The sequence below is a fragment of the Myodes glareolus genome, chromosome 18, assembly GCF_982192425.1.
Source record: "Myodes glareolus chromosome 18, mMyoGla1.1, whole genome shotgun sequence".
Taxonomy (NCBI): domain Eukaryota; kingdom Metazoa; phylum Chordata; class Mammalia; order Rodentia; family Cricetidae; genus Myodes; species Myodes glareolus.
The window spans coordinates 14,703,020-14,721,288 of NC_142043.1; the positions used below are offsets into that span (position 1 = coordinate 14,703,020).

An 18,269-nucleotide genomic window follows, 5' to 3' on the forward strand; every position below is an offset into this window, starting at 1 on the left:
ACCCCACCCAATCTTTGTCCAGCGCCATCTTCCTCAGAGGGATTTCATCAGTCTCGGCCTTGCTGCCCATCGGTGGCCTCGAGACCAATTCTTGACTAATGCTCACTTCCTCCTTCCAATGCTCTAAATCCAAGAATCCCCGGATGACCAGGAATGGGCTTTAGATGGAGTAATTAAATGTCCCTTTTGTAACTGAGCTTGTTTCCTCCCGCTCCCACTTCTGAAGCCAGCGAAAAACAGACATCTCCTCCCTCGGAACCACATTTCTGACACAAGCCTGGCCCAGTTGTGCCTTCGCATTCTTCCCACGTTCCCATGTGATTAGACACTTCTTCCAGAGACCCAGTCCAGCTGGACCGCTGGCCCAGTCATGAGCGCTGTGCAGATCTCTTCCGAGGAACTTAAATTTAAGTTCTTTGCGAAGCCTGAACGTAACTCAGGTCTTCAGGACAAAAGCCAGAACAGTAGTAGTCCCAGCAAGCTAGGCTCAGCATCCATCCCAAGATGCTAAATAAGGCATCAAGTAAACCTTTGGGAAAATGGCTCAGTGGTGGGGGAGGGGTCCTGTCCAGGGCGGTGCTCCTGCTTGAGTTCAGTGTGATGAACTCAAGTTCAGTGCGAGGTTAGGGTAATGACACACCTCTGGCTTTAGCCTTGAAGGACACTGATAGAGATTAGGTAGGCGGGCACTCTTTGAATAAATAATGAGCTGGCTTGCAGAGGGAAACAAGGGACCCAAAGCAAAGGAGACAGACACAGATGAAAGGCAGAGGTGCCAGTCCTTGGGTTTTGTTTAGTTACCCTGGTGACAATATTTTTAAAAAAATATGATTTTAGCAAAGCAGCTTCTATGTGCCCAGTTCACCAATAGGAAAATGATTGGCAAAAAATATGAAGAAGCTGCCTGACAGATTTCTCTGCTCACCAAGAAAAAAATGGGAAAGTATGTTCTTTGTGTCTCATTTAGGTACAAACCTGAAATTTAATCTATCAGCTGCTGCCCCGGATCAGCAGACAGCTCAACTGCTCTCTGCCCCAGTGCTCACCTGAGGAACGAGCCCTGCATGCCCTTGCCCCAACCCACTGCATTGCTCCTTCACACCCTGTCTGCTGGGGTCTCACGAGTCCCGCACCAGATCCACCCCCGCATCTTAAATCTTAAGTAGTGAGTGGAATACACCCCAGGGACGCCCGCAGTGTGGGCTATACCTCCAATTACTTTTTTTTAAATGTTTTTATTGAGCTATACATTTCTCTCTGCTCCCCTCCCTTCCTCTCTTCTCCCGTTCTATCCTCTTCCATGATCCTCACACTCCCAATTCTCTCAGAAAATCTTGTCTTTTCCTCCTTCCTATGTATGTCTCTCTTAGGGTCCTCTTGTTATCTAGGTTCTCTGAGGTTGTAGGTAAATTGTAGGTTGGTTTTTCTTGGCTTAGTGAGTATATATTACATTTGTCTTTCTGGGTCTGGGTCACCTCACTCAATATGTCTTTTTTTTTTCCTAGATCCATCCATTTGCCTGCAAATGTCAAGATGTCATTATTTTTTTTTTTATGGCTACTAGTACTCCATTGTGTAAATGTACCACATTTTCTTATCCTTTCTAACTGATGAGTACTTCCAGGGTCTAGAGGCTGCTATAGTCTTGGTTGTTTTTTAATAAGAAAAAAAAAAAAAACAGAGGAAGCTCTCTAATAATGACCGGCAGAAACATTTATTGATGAAAATCTATAGAGTCCTGTTCATTAACATACAGTTCATAGAACCATGGGGGTGACTACTAAAAATTTGAATTCCCACCATGCTGAGGTCTGTGTTCCATGCTACTGGTGGGAACAATGTGAGGCTCAGAATCCATGAAGCCACTGACTGCTATGGACAGGAAAGCATCTTTTGCAGTGGTATTCATGACTGAAAATTCCTAACTGAGAGCGAGAGACATAGAAGGTTTCTGTGCCAACCCAACCCACTCCACCAAAAAAGAAACACTCTCGACAGGAAGCTATTGAAGAGAGTTTTAAACATTGTGATAAAGATGCTGAAGTGAAGCTCTTCACAGATGAAGGCTTCTGGCGAAGGGTGTGTGTGTGGAGGAGAACTCAGTTGTCTTTAAGGGGCTGGCCACTAAGGGCTTTACCATGCCCCAGTGAATACATGGACAACACTGTAACACCCGATTCTGCGTTACCCCCTCGGTATAGTTCGCGCGCCTCTGTACCGATTGTGAGTCTGGGCAAAGGCCTGGAGATTGAAAGAAACACACAAGAGACCTGGGTCATTCGAAAGGAGATCAGCCGAATGCCGTTTATTCAGTCTAGTCTTTTTAGTTTTATGTAAATAAGTTTTGAGCGTATGATGTGTTCGTTTTATTATACCTTGTCCCTGGGGGTTATAGGGTATATCCGTTTTATGGGAAATAGAAAATTTAGAGCAGAATTTAGTAAAACCAGTGTTTGTATATGTTTGCCCATTGTTAGTTTTTAGAGCTTTAGGAATTTTTATGTAGGTAAAAGCCTGTAAACAGTGGCTTTTAATATTTTGTTACTTTTTTTTGTATGAGTTGCGGCAAAGATAAGGTGGGAATATGTATCCATAGTTATGTGAATATATTGTAAGCGCCCAAAAGAAGGAACGTGGGTGACATTTATTTGGTATAAATGATTGGGAGCCAGCCCATGAGGGTTAATTTCCAAATGGGGAACAGTTAAAATTTTTATGTATAAAGGGCATTTTTTAATATTAGTGGCTTGTTCCCGCGATATTTTAAAGTGAAATTTTAAAGACCCAGTATTGAGATGAAAGCGATTATGAGTTTTTTGTAATTTTATAAGACTCTTGATTAATTGTATAAATTTGGCGAGTGAGTTGATCAGTCAAAGTATTATCTTTGACTGAGGGTTCAGGTAAGTTTGTATGAGCCCGCAAATGTCCCATGGAAATGGGAACAGATCAGGCCCAAAGTAAAGTTTGAATGGTCAAAAGCTGTGTTTGGACTTGAGATATAGAAGTAATATAAGCTGTAGTTTTTAAAGGTGTAAGAATTTTGTTTATATATTGATTGTCGGTAAAGAGGTTAAATGGAATGTTAGTATATTTTTTAAAGGTCATTTGTATAGTGATTAATTTAGTCATTTGAGCTGAGTTAGTATTAATGGTTTGAGTGTCAATATTAGGTGGGGAGACCATCATAGTTTTCCCGGTGGAGGAGCCGTTAGTAAATATATTTTTTGTCCCTGTCAGAGGCTGTAAGGAAATAACCTTAGGGAAATATATCGGATGATTTTTGAAAAAGGTGATTAATTTATTAGAAGGGTAATGATTATTAAACTTGTAGGGATTGGTGTATAAAAACAAGGTTTAATCCTCAACAAAATTCTGCAGCCAAGTTATTTTTGTCTGGGTATATGGTGTAATGATTTTATTAGGTAATATTTTAAAGGTTTGTAAATCTAGTCTATATCTTTTTTAATAACATGTAGCATAGCTGATGGAAAAGATATAATAATTTTTATAGGTGACATGTGTTTATGTACCCATAGGATGGGTCCTGTTTGTCAAAAAATTTTAGTCGGACTATGTTGAGAGGGAAAAATAATCAAAAACAGCGGCTGACTATAGTCTATATAATGAATATGAGCAGAGGCAAGCTTTTTTTAATTAAAGTAATATATTGTCTTGTCTGGGGTGTCAACTCACAAGAGGAAGTTGGGTTTGGATTCCCCTACAGGATGTCAAAAAGTGGCTTTAGGACTCTGGTAGGAATTCCCAGATTAGGCCGGACCCAATTGAGGTCCCCAAGCAATTTTTGAAAATCATTTAAAATTTGTAATTTATTTAAGCGAAGAGTAATTTTTTGGGTTTTATTCCTGTCTGTAATAATTGATGTCCTAAATATTGATATGGAAATTGCTGTTGTATCTTATCAGAAGCAATTATCAGCCCAGCATGTGATAGACATTCTTGTAAGTCAGTAAAAGCCTCAAGAACTATTTTTGAGTCCTGTCCTGCTAAGAGGATGTCGTCCATATAGTGAATTAAATATAGTTGAGGATATTTTTGTCTAATTGGGGCAATAATCCGTGCCATAAACATTTGACAAATGACGGGATTGGATGCCATATCCTGGGGTAGGGTTATCCATTGGTAATGCTTGTATGGTTTTATGAGATTTGTAGACGGTATATTGAAAGTAAATTTATTAGAGTCTTTTGGATGCAGGGGAATGGTGAAAAAATAATTCTTTAGGTCAATAATTAATAGATGGTATCCTGTAGGGATACCCATAGGTTGTGGCAATCCTGGTTGGGTAGTTCCCATAATCTCTATGTAATCATTTATGGCTCTAAGATCTTGTAGCAATTTTTATTTACCTGACTTTTTTTGACAACAAAAATAGGAGTGTTTTAGGGGGAGGTGGAAGGGACGATATGCCCCGCCTCCAGCTGTTTTTGGATCAAGGTCTGAGCAGCCTGTAGTTTTTTCTTATTCAGGGGCCATTGTTTTATTTAAACAGGTTTTTTTTTAGTTTTTTATTTAATAGGAATGTGTAAGGAGCCGTCAGAACGTCACCATGGTACTGGCGTCCTGCAGCTTGGTGGTAGACATCCTTTTGATGCGGCCGCGCGAGCCTGAGTGCCTTGGGCTTGTATTTTTGCCTTACAGAGCCTTGGTTCCCTGGCCTATCTCGAAATTCCCGGGCTCCAGCAAATGGTGTTAACCAATCAGCATCCGAGCCTCTCCACCCTAGAAAAGCAGCTGCCTCTTGGGCTTCTCTCTCTCTCTCACTTCCTCTTTCATTTTCTCTCCCTCACCTGCTCTCCCTCTCTCCGTCTTTTCTCTCTTCTTCCCTTTCCCCAATTTTCCTCAACCGAGTGCTCCAAATAAAGGCGTGATTTGGGAAGGAATCTCGATTTCGTGGTCGTCTCAGCTTGCTGGACAAGGGGGGGGGTGTCTCACAGGAATGCATTTTGGCTGTTCTGTAATGGCCCCTAGGAAAAATTTTTTAGCCCTGTATGTTGTTAAGGTAATTGTTGTATCAAGTTCTTGTTGGCTAAAATCTGCATATCCCCTTGGAGATTTTTGTCCAGACCCTGACCGGGGACAAAGCCCTGGTTAGCTAGCATGTGCTGCATAGGTTCTGTGGTTAGAATTGCCCCCATAGCCTGTAAAACATCTCTTCCCCATAAATTAAGAGGATGGTGTTCCAGGACAAATGGTTTAAAAATGCCCTTATGGCCCTCATTATCCTCCCAATCTAAATATTGTGTGTTGCATTTTGGAGAGCTGGCTATTCCAATCCCCTGCAACACAGTGGAGGCTGGCTGTAAAGGCCAGGTTGTGGGCCAGTGTTTTTTAGCAACCATAGAAAAGTTTGCCCCTGTGTCTGGGAGGCCTGGGAATCTTTTATCATTGATAGTCAAAGTAAGTGTGGGGTGGTTGTCTAGGCTAGAGACCCAGTATGCTCCAGGGGATCCCTCAGAGCCAAACCTTTTGTCTCCTCATTTTTGTTTATTGAACGGATTGGTAGAATGAAAATTGTGTAAAAGCATCAGTTGGGCTATCCTCTCCCCTCGAGGAATGACAAGGACCCCCATAGTGGTTTTTATCATAACTTTAATTTTTCCTGTATAATTATAGTCTATAATTTCTGGTAAAACTTTAATCCCCTTAAACATAGAGTTGCTTCTGCCCAAGACTAACCCCATTGAGCCCTCTGGAATAGGCCCAAATATTTTAGTCCCTAAGGCCTGTATTCCCATTTGTGGGGTCAATATTGTTTGGGCAGAGGCATAGAGAGCTAGTCCTGTATTCCCTGAGGTGCCTTGAGCAAGGTCGCAGACAGTGAGGCGTTTTTTTTTTTTGAGGAATGTATCTGATTAGAGCGTCTGGCGTGCTCATAACCCCATACATTTGTGTTTTTGAGGCCCGGGGCTGGTCCCTCCCCCCATTTCCTGACATTGGGACGGAAATATCCTGATTGTTGGTCTTAGACTGGCAGTTATTGGCCCAGTGCATTTTTTTTATGGCATCTAGGGCAGATACCTGGATTTTTTTGGGATAGATCAACTGTTCCTTTAGCAGCAGGGCAATCTCTTTTGATATGTCCTGGCTTTCCATAATGAAAACAACTTTTAGGTTTAGCTCTGCCTGGAATTTTTCTAGGGGCAGAAGCGGTTCCCTGACCCATCATAGGGGGACTTTCTATGTCTCTGTATAGATGGATAAAGTCATCTAAGCTTTTGTTTCTATGTGGGCGCAGAACTTCTTGGCAAAATCTGTTAGTGTTTTTATAGGCTAATTGTTTTATGGCTGGCATGGCTGAGTTCATATCCCCAAGAATATGATTGCCCATTTGTAAGAGGCAGTCAATAAATTCAGAATATGGTTCTGAAGCCCCCTGCAGGGTTTTAGACAGCTGTTTATTTGTTTTTTTGTTAGGCAGGGTTTTCCATGTTTCGATGGCTGTAGCAGCTATTTGAGCGTAAGCCATAGTATCATAGGCAGTTTGAGCTGTAAAGCCAGCATATTGACCTTTATCAGTTAGCATGTCAAGATTGTATTGGGGAAAACCAATGATGGCATTATTTTATGTGGTGTCTTTGTAATTTTTTTGTATATCATCTCTCCATAGCGAATAATCCCCTCCCGAGAGACAAGCCCTGTAAAGCTGCATTCATTCAATCGCTGGGTGTAAGGTTGAGCTTTGCGAAGGATTTTAGCAATGCCATGGTGAAAGGGGAGTGTGCCCTGTAGGCCATGACTGCCTCTTTTAATTGCTTGACATCCTTAAAGACCAGAGAGTCAAGCTGTCTGATTCTTTGTATTTGTTGATTAATAGTTTCCTCAGTAGGATAAGTTGGCCTCTCCCCATTTAGACTATTAGGTCTGTTTAATATCTCTCGAGTTTCCGCCTCTAGGTCTATAGGGGCAAGAGCAGTGGCACAATGATTAGGGGTGGCAAAAAATGTTTTTTTGTGGTGGAGGTCTCATAGGGAGATCTCTGTTTGCTACCCCCGCCTTCCTCTTTTTTTAGCTGTTTATTTAGAAGTATGATTTTATCGTCTAAAATTTTCTCTTTTTCTTTTAAATCCTTAATGTTCCTGACTTTTTGCTCCTTAAAATTTTTGATGGAATTTATAGATTCTATTTTCTGAATCTCCTTCAGGGTTTTGTTTAAAACCTCTAATTGTTTTTTTATCATCATATCATTATTGAGGAGAGTATCTCTGATTAAATGTCATAGCAAAAAAACTGTTAGGGGAAAAGCTCTTGGTCCTCGTTCTTCCTGTGTAATATGAAGGTCAGCCTTCATCTGTTCCCAGTTTGTGATATTAAAACCTCCTGCAATTATGAACCAAGGACTAAACTCTGAAATCGTCTTAATGATCTCCTGTGTTGTCTCAATTTTGATTCCGGTGCCCAGTCTCTCCAGCAGGCCCAATAACTGATCTGTTAATCTGTCTTTTAATGTCGGAGCAGACATATCCACATCCATTGTCAATCCTGGTCAATTTATCTTTGTATTTATTAATAATGTTGGCCATCCTATGGAGGGTGACCCCCATGGATTCTTACCTTTTCAAAAATTCGTAGGTGGGTCCCATAGATGAGTAGAGTATAGCTGTCTTCTGTCTGGGCCCACCCAGGGACGCCAATTGCGGGTAGCACCTGAGTCTGTGCCTCCCGCCTCCTGGCACAGATTGCCTTCCGTACCTTATTATGAGCTCGGGGCAAGGTCCTACGGGTTAAACAAAGATATACATAGACAGATCTGGGTCATTCGCCAAATGCCGAATGTTGAGTTTATTTAGCTTTTGTCAGGTTAATATACTCTTCCCCAGTAAAGGAGATCCCCTCAGGTGTGGGCTACTTAGTGCTTGTGTGAGAATTTTTTTCCATGTAGGGGGTGCTAGCAAGAGCGCAGTGACAGACAGTTAAGAGAGGTTTGGGCGCTGTGGGAACCCTTTTCTGCAGGTGGAAAATTACCATATCAAGGGTAGAACAAGCCTACAGCTAAATCAACATGCTAAAAGTGGGGCCAGCATAAAATTAGCAAAAAGCTTAACTGATAGCATAAACAATCCTTATGTTTTGTGCTTTGGCCTCAAGGAACAGGGGAAAACCTGGGATCCAACAGGGAAAACCTACTATACCTGGCTGTTGCATAAAAATTTTTTCCCAGGCAAGTTGGACCTGGCTGCTGCATAAGGATTTCCTCCCAGGCAGATGGGAAATTACCATACCAAAGATGAAACAATGCCCTTCAGCTAATCACCAGGCTAGGGCAGAGGGAGCACAGGAACAAACAGGATGTTTTAGCTGGCTGACCAGAAACTGTCCTCAAGATGCACCCCAAGGAGCAAGGGTAGACTGAGCCCTATAGGTCCCCCTTTTATATAAATTATATGACTAGGCCTGTCTTGCCCAATCCTTAATAGATCTGTCCAAATTGGAGCCCTTTAAGTAAGGTCTCAGCACTGGTGGAAGGAATCCTGGTATAGTTAACTAGAATAATAACAATAGTCAATTTGTAAATCTTGCACTCCAGGGTCCATGAATAGCAACAATAAGTCTTTTCTGTAACCTAGCAGAGGTCAAAAACCACAACCAATTGTAAAATTAACTGCAGTATTTAATTGTAAATTTAGCTTAATTTGAACGGCCAACGCATTTGTAACCTGCCCTGAGAAGGTATCCATTTTATTAGCAGAAGCAACTAACTGATTAAAGGAAAATCCAGCAGCATTAGCTGCTCTGGAAGCCACAGCAATGGCTGCCAATATCATGGGAAGGGTAGATAGGTAAAGGAACAATCCTTGGCACTCGGACCACCACAGCCAGCTCCTCAGGAACCCAGCAACTCTTTAGTTGACAAGCCAGTGTCTGCTGGATCTCTTGGTTTTGTCCTGTCTTTAGGCTTCTGGACAGGAAAATCCACAGCATGCACCAGATGCTCAGGTACCCAAATTGGATTGTCAGCATCCTGCGGGAAAACACAAACAGCACCTCTTTCCCACACAGTACAGGTTCTGGACCATACCAGGTGCCATCTGCTAGATTTTTCCATTTAGCATGAGGCATCCCAGAAGAATTTGGCCGCCAATGTCACTCAGCAGCGGTATGAGATTGAGCATCAACAGTCAAAAAAAATTAAAATGTATAATATAAAAGACAAATGGTCTCTGGGGGTGGAACTATAATCCCCCTTTTTTGCTTTATGTAAATAAGCTTTGAGCATGTGATGTGTTCACTCCACTATAGTTTGTCCTTGAGGATTATAAGGTATTTTTGTTTTATGAAAAATAGAAAACTTAGAGCAAAATTTAGCAAAGCCAGTACTAGTGTAGGCTGACCCATTATTAGTTTTTACAGTTTTTGGAACTCCCATGTAGACAAAAGCCTGGAGACAGTGACTTTTAACATCCCGTAATTTTTTTTTGTATGAGCTGAGGCAAAAATAAGATGAGAATATGTATCCACGGTTACATGAACATATTGTATGCGCTCAAAAAAAGGAATGTGGGTAACATTCATTTGTCATAAATGATTAGGAACAAGCCCATGAGGATTAACTCCCAAATGGGGAACAGTTAAAAAGTTCTGTACACAGAGAGCATTTTTTTAACAATATCAGTGGCTTGCTCTTGAGATATTTTAAAATGAAATCTTAAAGACCCAGTATTGAGATGAAAATGATTGTGAGCTTTTTTTTGTAGCTTCATAAGATTTTTGACTCACTGTATAAATTTGGCGAGTAAGCAAAGTTTGAATAGCCAATAACTGCATCTGGACTTGAGATCCAGAAGCAATATAAGCTGCAGTTTCCAAAGGTGTAAGAATTTTGCTTACATACTGACTGTCAGTAAAAAGGTTAAATGGAATGTCAGCATACTTTTCTAAGGCCATTTGTACAGTGATTAATTTAGTCAACTGAGCAGATTTAGCATTAACAGGCTGAATATCAAAATCAGAAGGGGAGGCCACCATAGCTCTCCCGGTTGAAGAACCATCAGTAAACATATTTTGTGCCCCTGCCAGAGGCTGCAAAGAAATAACTTTAGGGAAACATACCAGATGATTTTTTAAAAAGGTGACCAACTTATCAGAAGGATAATAATTATCAAACTTGTAGGGATTAGTGTAAAAAAACAAGGTCCAATCTTTAGCAAAATTTTGTAGCCAAGCTATTTCTGTCTGGGTATATGGTATAATAACCTTATCAGGTAACATTTTAAAGGTTTGTAAACCAAGTTTATACCCTATTTGAATAACACGTAGCACAGCTGATGGGTATGAGATAACAATTTTTATAGGTGACACATGTTTATGTACCCATGGGATGGGTTCTTTTTGTCAAAAAACTCCAGTAGGACTATGTTGAGAGGGAAAAATTATCAATAGCAGCGGCTGACTATAGTCAATATAATGAATATGAGTAGAGGTAAACTTTTTTTTAATTAAAGTAATATATTGTTTTGTCTGAGGTGTCAACTCACGAAAGGGAGTTGGATCTGGATTTTTCTGTAGAATGTCCATATAACCATTTAATGCTCTAAGATCTTACAGCAACCTCCCATTACCAGACTTTTTTTTAATAACAAAGATAGGAATATTTTAGGGAGAAGTGGATGTCACTATGTATCCTGTCTCTAACTGTTTTAGGAACTTAATCAGTTCCAGGCTGGCCTTGAACTCAGAGAGATCTGTAGGTCTCTGCCTCCAAAGAGCTGGCATTATAGGCCTGTGCTACTACACCTGGCTTTTTTTCTGGGCTGAATAACCATCCCTTTACCCTCAGGGCAATTTTTTTTAATGTGTCCTGACCTACCACAATGAAAACAATTCCTAGATCTAGCTCTGTCTTGACCTTCCCTAAGGGCAGAAACAATTACCTGACCCATCACGTGAGTACCATCAATGTCCCTGTATAATCGGATAAAGTCATTTAAATCTCCATTTTTATGGGGGCGTAAAACTTCTTGACAAAATCTGTTAGCGTTTTTATAGGCTAATTGCTTTATGACTGGCATAGCAGAGTCCACATCCCCCCCAAATGTGACTTTTTACCTGTAGAAGGCGATCAATAAACTTAGAATAAGGTTTTGAAGATTCTTGAAGGGTCTTAAAAAGCTGTTTTCCTGCTCCTTTGTTAGAAGTTTTTCAAGCTTTAATGGCCGGCATTATTCCGTGTAGTCTTTTTGTAATTTTTTTGTATATCACCTCTCCATAACAAATAATCTCGCCCCGAAAGACAAGCCCTGCAAGGCTGCATCCAGTCACTGGGTGTAAGGTTGAGTTCTGCAAAGGATTCCAGTAAAGCTACAGTGAAAGGAACATGAGCTCCATAGGCCACAACTGCTTTTTTTAACTGTTTAGTATCCTTGAAGGCCAGGGGGTTATGCTGCCTGGTCCTCTGTTTTTGTGGATCAATAATTTTTACAACAGGATAAATTTGCCTCTCTCTACTTAGATTATTTAGTCGATCTTGACTCTCTCGGATTTCCGCCTCTAAGTCTATAGGGGCGGAAGGATTTGAAGTGGCAAGGAATGTTTTTAGCGGAGGAGGTCTCATGGAGAGATCTGTTTGTTTTCTCGCTTTTTTAAAACTTTTTTAAAAATCAGTGTGATCTCCTTTTTAAAAATTTCTTTCTTCTCTTCTATATCCCTTTTAACCCTCTTAACTTTCTGCTCCTCAAAACTCTTAATAGAACTCATAGATTCTACTTCCTGAATCTCCTCAAGGGTTTTGTTTAAATTTTTTAATTGCTCTTTAACTTTTACATCATAACTGAGAAGAGCATCTCTGACTAAGCGCCATAGCGAAAATATTGCTATGGGGAATTCTTCTGGCCCTCACTCTTTCAATGCTTTTAACTTTATTTGTTCTCAATCAGTAATATTAAAACCCCCTGCATGTAGAAACCAGGGACTAAACTCTCTCAAAAAAAAATAGGCAATTAACTACCTTACACAAAAGAAAACTGTCTTAAGGAACTCTTGTGCTGTCTTATTTTAATACTGGTGCCTTACTTGCCTTGTTTCTCTAAAAGCACTATCAATTGGCCCTTTAATTGGCCCCTTAACACTGGAACAGAATTACTTGCACCCATAACCAATACACCCTCACCACTTACCTGCTGGCCAGCATTCCAAGGGCAACCTCTCAGGGATCTCTACTTCCTGATCTCGCCGATGGGTCTCAGCAGATGGGTCTCCAACTGTAGCTGCTGATGATCCCAGCGGGGCCTCCAATTGTAACACTCGATTCTGCGTTACCCCCTCGGTACAGTTCACACGCCTCTGTACCAATCGCGAGTCCAGGCAAAGGCCTGGAGATTGAAAGAAACACACAAGAGACCTGGGTCATTCGAAAGGAGATCAGCTGAATGCCATTTATTCAGTCTAAGGGAAAACGTATTATACCTGGCTGTTGCATAAGGATTTCCTCCCAGGCAGATGGGAAATTACCATACCAAAGATGAAACAATGCTCTTTAGCTAATCACCAGGCTAAGGCAGAGGGAGCACAGGAACAAACAGGATGCTTTAGCTGGCTGACCAGAAACTCTCCTCAAGATGCACCCTAAGGTGCAAGGGTAGACTGGACCCTGCACAACACAAATTGAACTTACAGCCTTTTTTTTTCTTTTTGAGGGGAGGGCACAAGGGTAGGAGATTAGACCTGAGAGGAATTGGAAGCAAGTATGATCAGTGTGCACTGTATAAAATTCCCAAGTAATTAATAAAATTATTATGTTGGTGAAAAATAAGAATACAGATTCCCAATTCTCACACTTGGACTTGAAGCAGATTTTCCAAATTCCAGGCTCAGAGATGCATACTTACTAAGCTTTAGAGAGGACTGGTGAGGACTCAATATTGTGAGAAAGCGTTCTCTGCAGTTTAAATATTCTTGGACAACTGAGGCCCCAAGCCTCTCAGCTTTAGGATAGGCATCCAGATTTTGCCAGGGAATCTCTTCCCCGTGACTCTGACGGACTGAGGTGTCTTGGAACAAGCAAGTAGGGTGACTGAGTGAAGAGACCCTGCATGCTGCTTGCCTTCACTCTCGGTGCCACTCTTTGTCCTGCTATGGAGACTGAGGGCAGCCAAGACATCCAGTTTCATGGCTGAGCAGCTGCTAGATTCTTGGTCTTCTGCCTGAAGACAGCCATTGTTGGACTAGCAGCGTCATAGCCTGGAAACCATTCTAGCAATCCATGTAAACTAGAATGTGCTTTCATTTTCTGGCTACCCAGACCTGAATAATACTATATTAATTACCACACTGCTTAGCCAATGACATAGGCGTGTTCCTAGCTAGCTCTTATGTCTTAAATAAAGCCATTCCTATTAATCTATGTATCACAATGAGGCTGTGGCTTACAGATAATGTTCTGGCATCTTTCTCCTTTGGCGGCTACATGGTGTCTGCCTGGCTCTTCCTTCTTTCTCCCTGCATTCTGTTTAGATTTCCCGCCTAACTATATTCTGCCCTGCCATAGACCAAAGCAGCTTCTTTATTAACCAATGATAATAAAATATATTCAGAGCATACAGAGGGTAATCCTACATCAAATTACCTTTATTACACAGATTTTTTGACAATTCTATTTCTAGAGAACCTTGGCGAAGAGATTGCTCTTCTACAGCTTCCTCCTGCAGCATATGGGAGCAAATCCACAGTCCTGCAACAAGACACTGTGCAAAGAGTGAGAGAGCTTGGAACACTCAGTCCTAAATGGGATGTTGCCATCAAATCTGCCCACTCACACATCGGGGAACTCTGTGGAAGAGGAGGTGGAAGGATTATTAGCTCCTGTGGGGTTGCAAGACACCAAGTTAACAAGGCCTTCTAACACAACACATGTGATGCACATATGACTCACAGAGTCAGTGACAGCACACACAGAACCTATGTGCACAGATGGGGTCCTAGCACCAAGAGCAGAAATGGACACAATGCTCCATCTCTCATCCAGGAGACACTTGAAATTGATAATCACTTACAAGGGAAACATTATAGTTTTCTCCTAGGGAGTCTCCCTGGATATGCAAACCACATTTAAGTCAGGCTCCATGGCCAGCAGACAATGACCAACCCAAAATGAACACAAACGAGTGTAGAGGACCGCAACCACATTCGCCATTCCAAGATGGCGCTGACATCCGGTTCCACCGCCCGGTGAACAGGATAACGCGCATGTGTTGGTAAATTTCCAACGCTGTAGTCCCTGCCTCTCCCGAGGCGTCATCTGGGATGATGGGCTGCTGACCAATCTGAGAGTGACAGGTCCGAGGCAGGGACTGTTTCCTATATAAGGGCTGGGTTCGCCTCGCTCTGGGTCTCCGCCATGTTGGCTTATGCTCTCGCTCTCAAGATGCATTAAAAAGCTGTTCTGCAGAAGGATCCTACGTGCCCTGCATTGTTCTTGCTGGCGAGACAGTAGCGCGGGACAAACGAGGGCATCAAATCTCATCACAGATGGCTGTGAACCACCACACAGTTGCAAGGAATTGAACTCTGGACCTCTGGAAGAGAAATCAGTGCTCTTGACCTCTGAGCCATCTTCCTAGTGTTATTACTTTGGGACACTTTAAGAACTAACCACGCCCACCTCAGCCACTTTGGACCTCCCCCGCAGCCATCTTCTCTCTGGTGCCTGTGTGTGGGTGTGTGCGCACGTGTGAGTGTGTGTGTGTGTGTGTGTATGTGTATCTTTGTTTTCTTTATGTTTCTCTATGTTTTCCTTTTTTAAGTAATAAATGTCTAGCTTTATGTATAGCCTTATGTCCATTTACTCTGCTGTCCACCGCATCCAGCCGCCTGACTCTGCCGCTTGCCCGGGGACCCTGCACTGCTTTGGCGGCGGCAGCCTCTGTCTGGCTTGCATGCCGCCCGGGACATCCCATCATCTCATTATTTTTAAAAAGAACAATATTGGTGCCGGGACTGGACAGATTCACCCGCCAAGGGCCAGAGTTCCAGCTTTACTTTTCGTCCGGGACTCTGACCACCAACTTCCGGGACTGAATCGGACCGAGGGCCTTCCTCAACACCGCCAACTGTCTGGACTCACTCCTACAAACAAGACCGGCTTCTAATTGTAAGTTTCCTCACTCCAGCCAGCTTATCTGAGCCTTTTTAACCCGGGATTGACCGGTCCTCCCGGTGTTTCTGGGCTCGGGGAGGGGTACTTCTCCGCCCCGTCACTGGCGTCCGTTAAGGCTTGCATCCTGTTAAGCCCATACATTCCCTCATCTGGAGGCCCGGGGCTTCCAGTCTCCTTCTTCCTCTTTATTTCAGTCTTTTCTTCCTTCCAACCTTTCTCGCGGACGTAATTGGCTGATCTGGTTCAGCCTTTAGCATCCCACATGGGCACTCAGATGCCTGGGCACATGGTTTTGGATGTTTGCTTCCATCTCACCTAAACGGGGAGCCGTTCCCCATAGGCTCGAGATGCCACGGTTTTTGAGGGATTTTTACGGTCTTAACCTGCAAAAGCAAGTCGTACCAGCCTATGCGGGTTTTTCATGATTCAACAACCAGGCGGCCCCCGGCTTTTAAAATTCCCATGGCTTTCCATTCAAGCCACAACACGTGGCCGCCGCCATGTTCATTGGGGTCAGGAGACTTTATCACTAGATTCACTGAGAGCCAGATCACTCGACCAAACTTTCTCATTCTTATGTATGTCCTGCCTTTCCTCTCCCCCTCTTCGGTGTTCTCGTTAACTCTGATTACAGGTGTTTTGCATAGTGACGTGCTTTCTGATAGGGCCCATCAGAAACATACACTTTGCCTAATTCCTGTTCTCTGTGTATAATGATTGTTCCTTTCATCTTGTTTCAGACTACAAAATCATAAACTGGTGTGTACTTTTAAGCTGTTTTTTACCATTGTCAGTTCTGCCACTAATCTTAATGTTACAAACAATTTTTTTTCTTTCTGTCTGTCTTTTTACAAATGTGGATCTTACCTATTAAAAGTCAATACAGTCAAACTCAAACCCAATATTCCAGACAGATTCTATACTGCAACTACACCTAATAATCAGCCCTCAACTGCTCAGAGATCTGGGGAATGCGATATTTAAATGTTTAATTATTTAAAAAGCTTTTCATAACAAAAAGAAACAGGTTGGCTCCTAGCAAGCACTCTGTTTCCTCCGAGAAGACATAAGACCAGCGTCCATTTGCAGTTTGCTTCGACTGCCAAGCACTGACCATTTGGCAAAAACTGCCTAAACTGGAGACCTCCAAACATGGACAGGATCACTGGAATTGATAGCCTAGCTGTCCAGGGTCAAGGTAGATCTGTCTTCCTAAAGATTTCTTAGTCCACAGAGTCTTCAAAAGCCTGACTGGCTCTGCGCTAAACAACAAAGGTCAAATGCAACCTTCAGCGACCAGGGAGGACCAAAGAGTAGCTCTGGGTGCCAACCAAGTAAGTTCTCTGTCAGTTTTTAATCAGTAACTCAAGTAAAATCTTATCCTTCTCAAAGATCTCTGACAGTCTGATAGCTAAGAGGTTTTGCCAGGTTGTCTCACCAAATAAAAATACTTTTCATTATAATTTCTGTTTTTACAAACCCAAGGAGTTCTTAATACAATATATATGTCTAAAACTTCTGTTTTTCTTATAAGTTCCAGGGAACCAAATTTAAAAACCCACCGTAAACAGGTCAGATACAAACTTCTCAATTCCCTGGTCCTAAAATTTTTTCCCAATTTAACTTTGTCCTCTGTTCTGTCAACACCCTAACCAGGTACAAGGGACATTTTCATGCCACAGACACCTATCCTGTCGGGAGCAGAGACCAATTATGACAGGAGTGACCAACACCCAGCTTCTCTCAGATCTCCCTCACCACCCCCAAAGACGACGCCCACAAATCAGCCAGAAGCACTCTTGAGAATACGCTGCCCCAATTCCTTCAACCTGTAATGTCTAACCTACTTTTTATTATAAAAAGGATCCGGGAATGTTATTACTTTGGGACACTTTAAGAACTAACCACACCCACCTCAGCCACTTTGGACCTCCCCCGCAGCCATCTTCTCTCTGGTGCCTGTGTGGGTGTGTGCGCGCGTGTGAGTGTGTGTGTGTGTGTGTGTGTGTGTGTGTGTGTGTGTGTGTGTATGTGTATCTTTGTTTTCTTTATGTTTCTCTATGTTTTCCTTTTTTAAGTAATAAATGTCTAGCTTTATGTATAGCCTTATGTCCATTTACTCTGCTGTCCACCGCATCCAGCCGCCTGACTCTGCCGCTTGCCCGGGGACCCTGCACTGCTTTGGTGGCGGCAGCCTCTGTCTGGCTGGCATGCCGCCCGGGACATCCCATCATCATATTATTTTTAAAAAGAACAATACATAGCCCCTGCCGATTGGTTTGCTAATGAGATAGAGAAAGAAGAGGTGTGGATTTGGGTTTGTTGAGAGGCTGGAAGGATCTGGGAAGAGTTGGGGAAGAGAAACTGATAAATATATGTTGTATGAATAAAACTACTTTCAATAGGAAACAAACCAAACCAATCAACCCCCCCAAAAAAATGCTGTTCTTCTATCAGACCCAAATTAGGGTCCCAATACCTATATCATGTGACTCACAGAAGCCTGTGCATCCAGCTCCAGGGAGATTCAAGCCTCTTTTGCTGGCCTCTGAGGGCACCTGCATTTACATACACAAACACTCCCATATGGATGTCCATGCTTTTTAAAACTGTTGAGTCTCGCCCTGCACGTGCTGGAGCTCCTGTCACTGAGTGGTTCCTGATAGGAGCAGCTACCACATCTACTGTGTTAGAGCTGACAGTCAAAGCCAGAGTCCCGCTTGTGTGGCAGAAGGAACCTGGTGAGAGGAAGATGAAAGCAGAGGCGGAACATACCATCAACGAGCAGAGGGAGGGAGGACTTACAAGTTTCCCAGGCAGCCCCATGGGACCTGGCCTGGGCTGTAATGGACTAGGAGAGCGCTTGGCTGTAGTGGGTGGTTCAACACCTTCAGCTGCCTGGTTTCTTCCTCAGTCACCATTCCTTATGCTCGCTGACATCAGTGGAAGTGGCTCCTTCCAACACTGTTACCGGAAATTGTAATTTGCTCTTTTTCATGCAACAGACTCCCTCATTGCCTACCGTACCTCTGTCACTAGAGCACACACAAGAAAGCAAGGACTTTGCCCCCAGCATTTGCATTTTACTGCAAAACCATAAACCCTTCTAAGCAAGGACTTCTGAGTCCTGCCTCACTCTCTAGATGCTGAAGGATGG

At 42.7% G+C, this 18,269-nt stretch overlaps 1 protein-coding gene across 3 annotated transcripts; it reads right to left on the minus strand.

Moving 5' to 3' along the window:
• Positions 1–1,709: 1,709 nt before the first annotated feature.
• Positions 1,710–18,191, minus strand: LOC125405919 (uncharacterized). 3 transcript variants are annotated; one of them, XR_015735436.1, is made up of 5 exons: positions 17,918–18,191; positions 12,135–12,329; positions 11,068–11,298; positions 7,576–8,983; positions 1,710–2,241 (listed from the first exon to the last, which is right to left on the minus strand). XR_015735436.1 is itself a non-coding variant. In XM_087897990.1 (5 exons), exons 1-4 carry the CDS (start codon positions 17,936–17,938, stop codon positions 8,976–8,978), a joined length of 342 nt encoding a protein of 113 aa, XP_087754116.1. In that variant the 5' UTR covers positions 17,939–18,188; the 3' UTR covers positions 1,710–2,241; positions 7,576–8,975. The 3 variants fall into 3 exon arrangements, 1 of the variants encoding a protein (XP_087754116.1); XM_087897990.1 differs by lacking the exon at positions 11,068–11,298 and adding an exon at positions 13,583–13,700 and having other exon boundaries at positions 17,918–18,188; XR_015735435.1 differs by lacking the exon at positions 11,068–11,298.
• Positions 18,192–18,269: the final 78 nt, after the last annotated feature.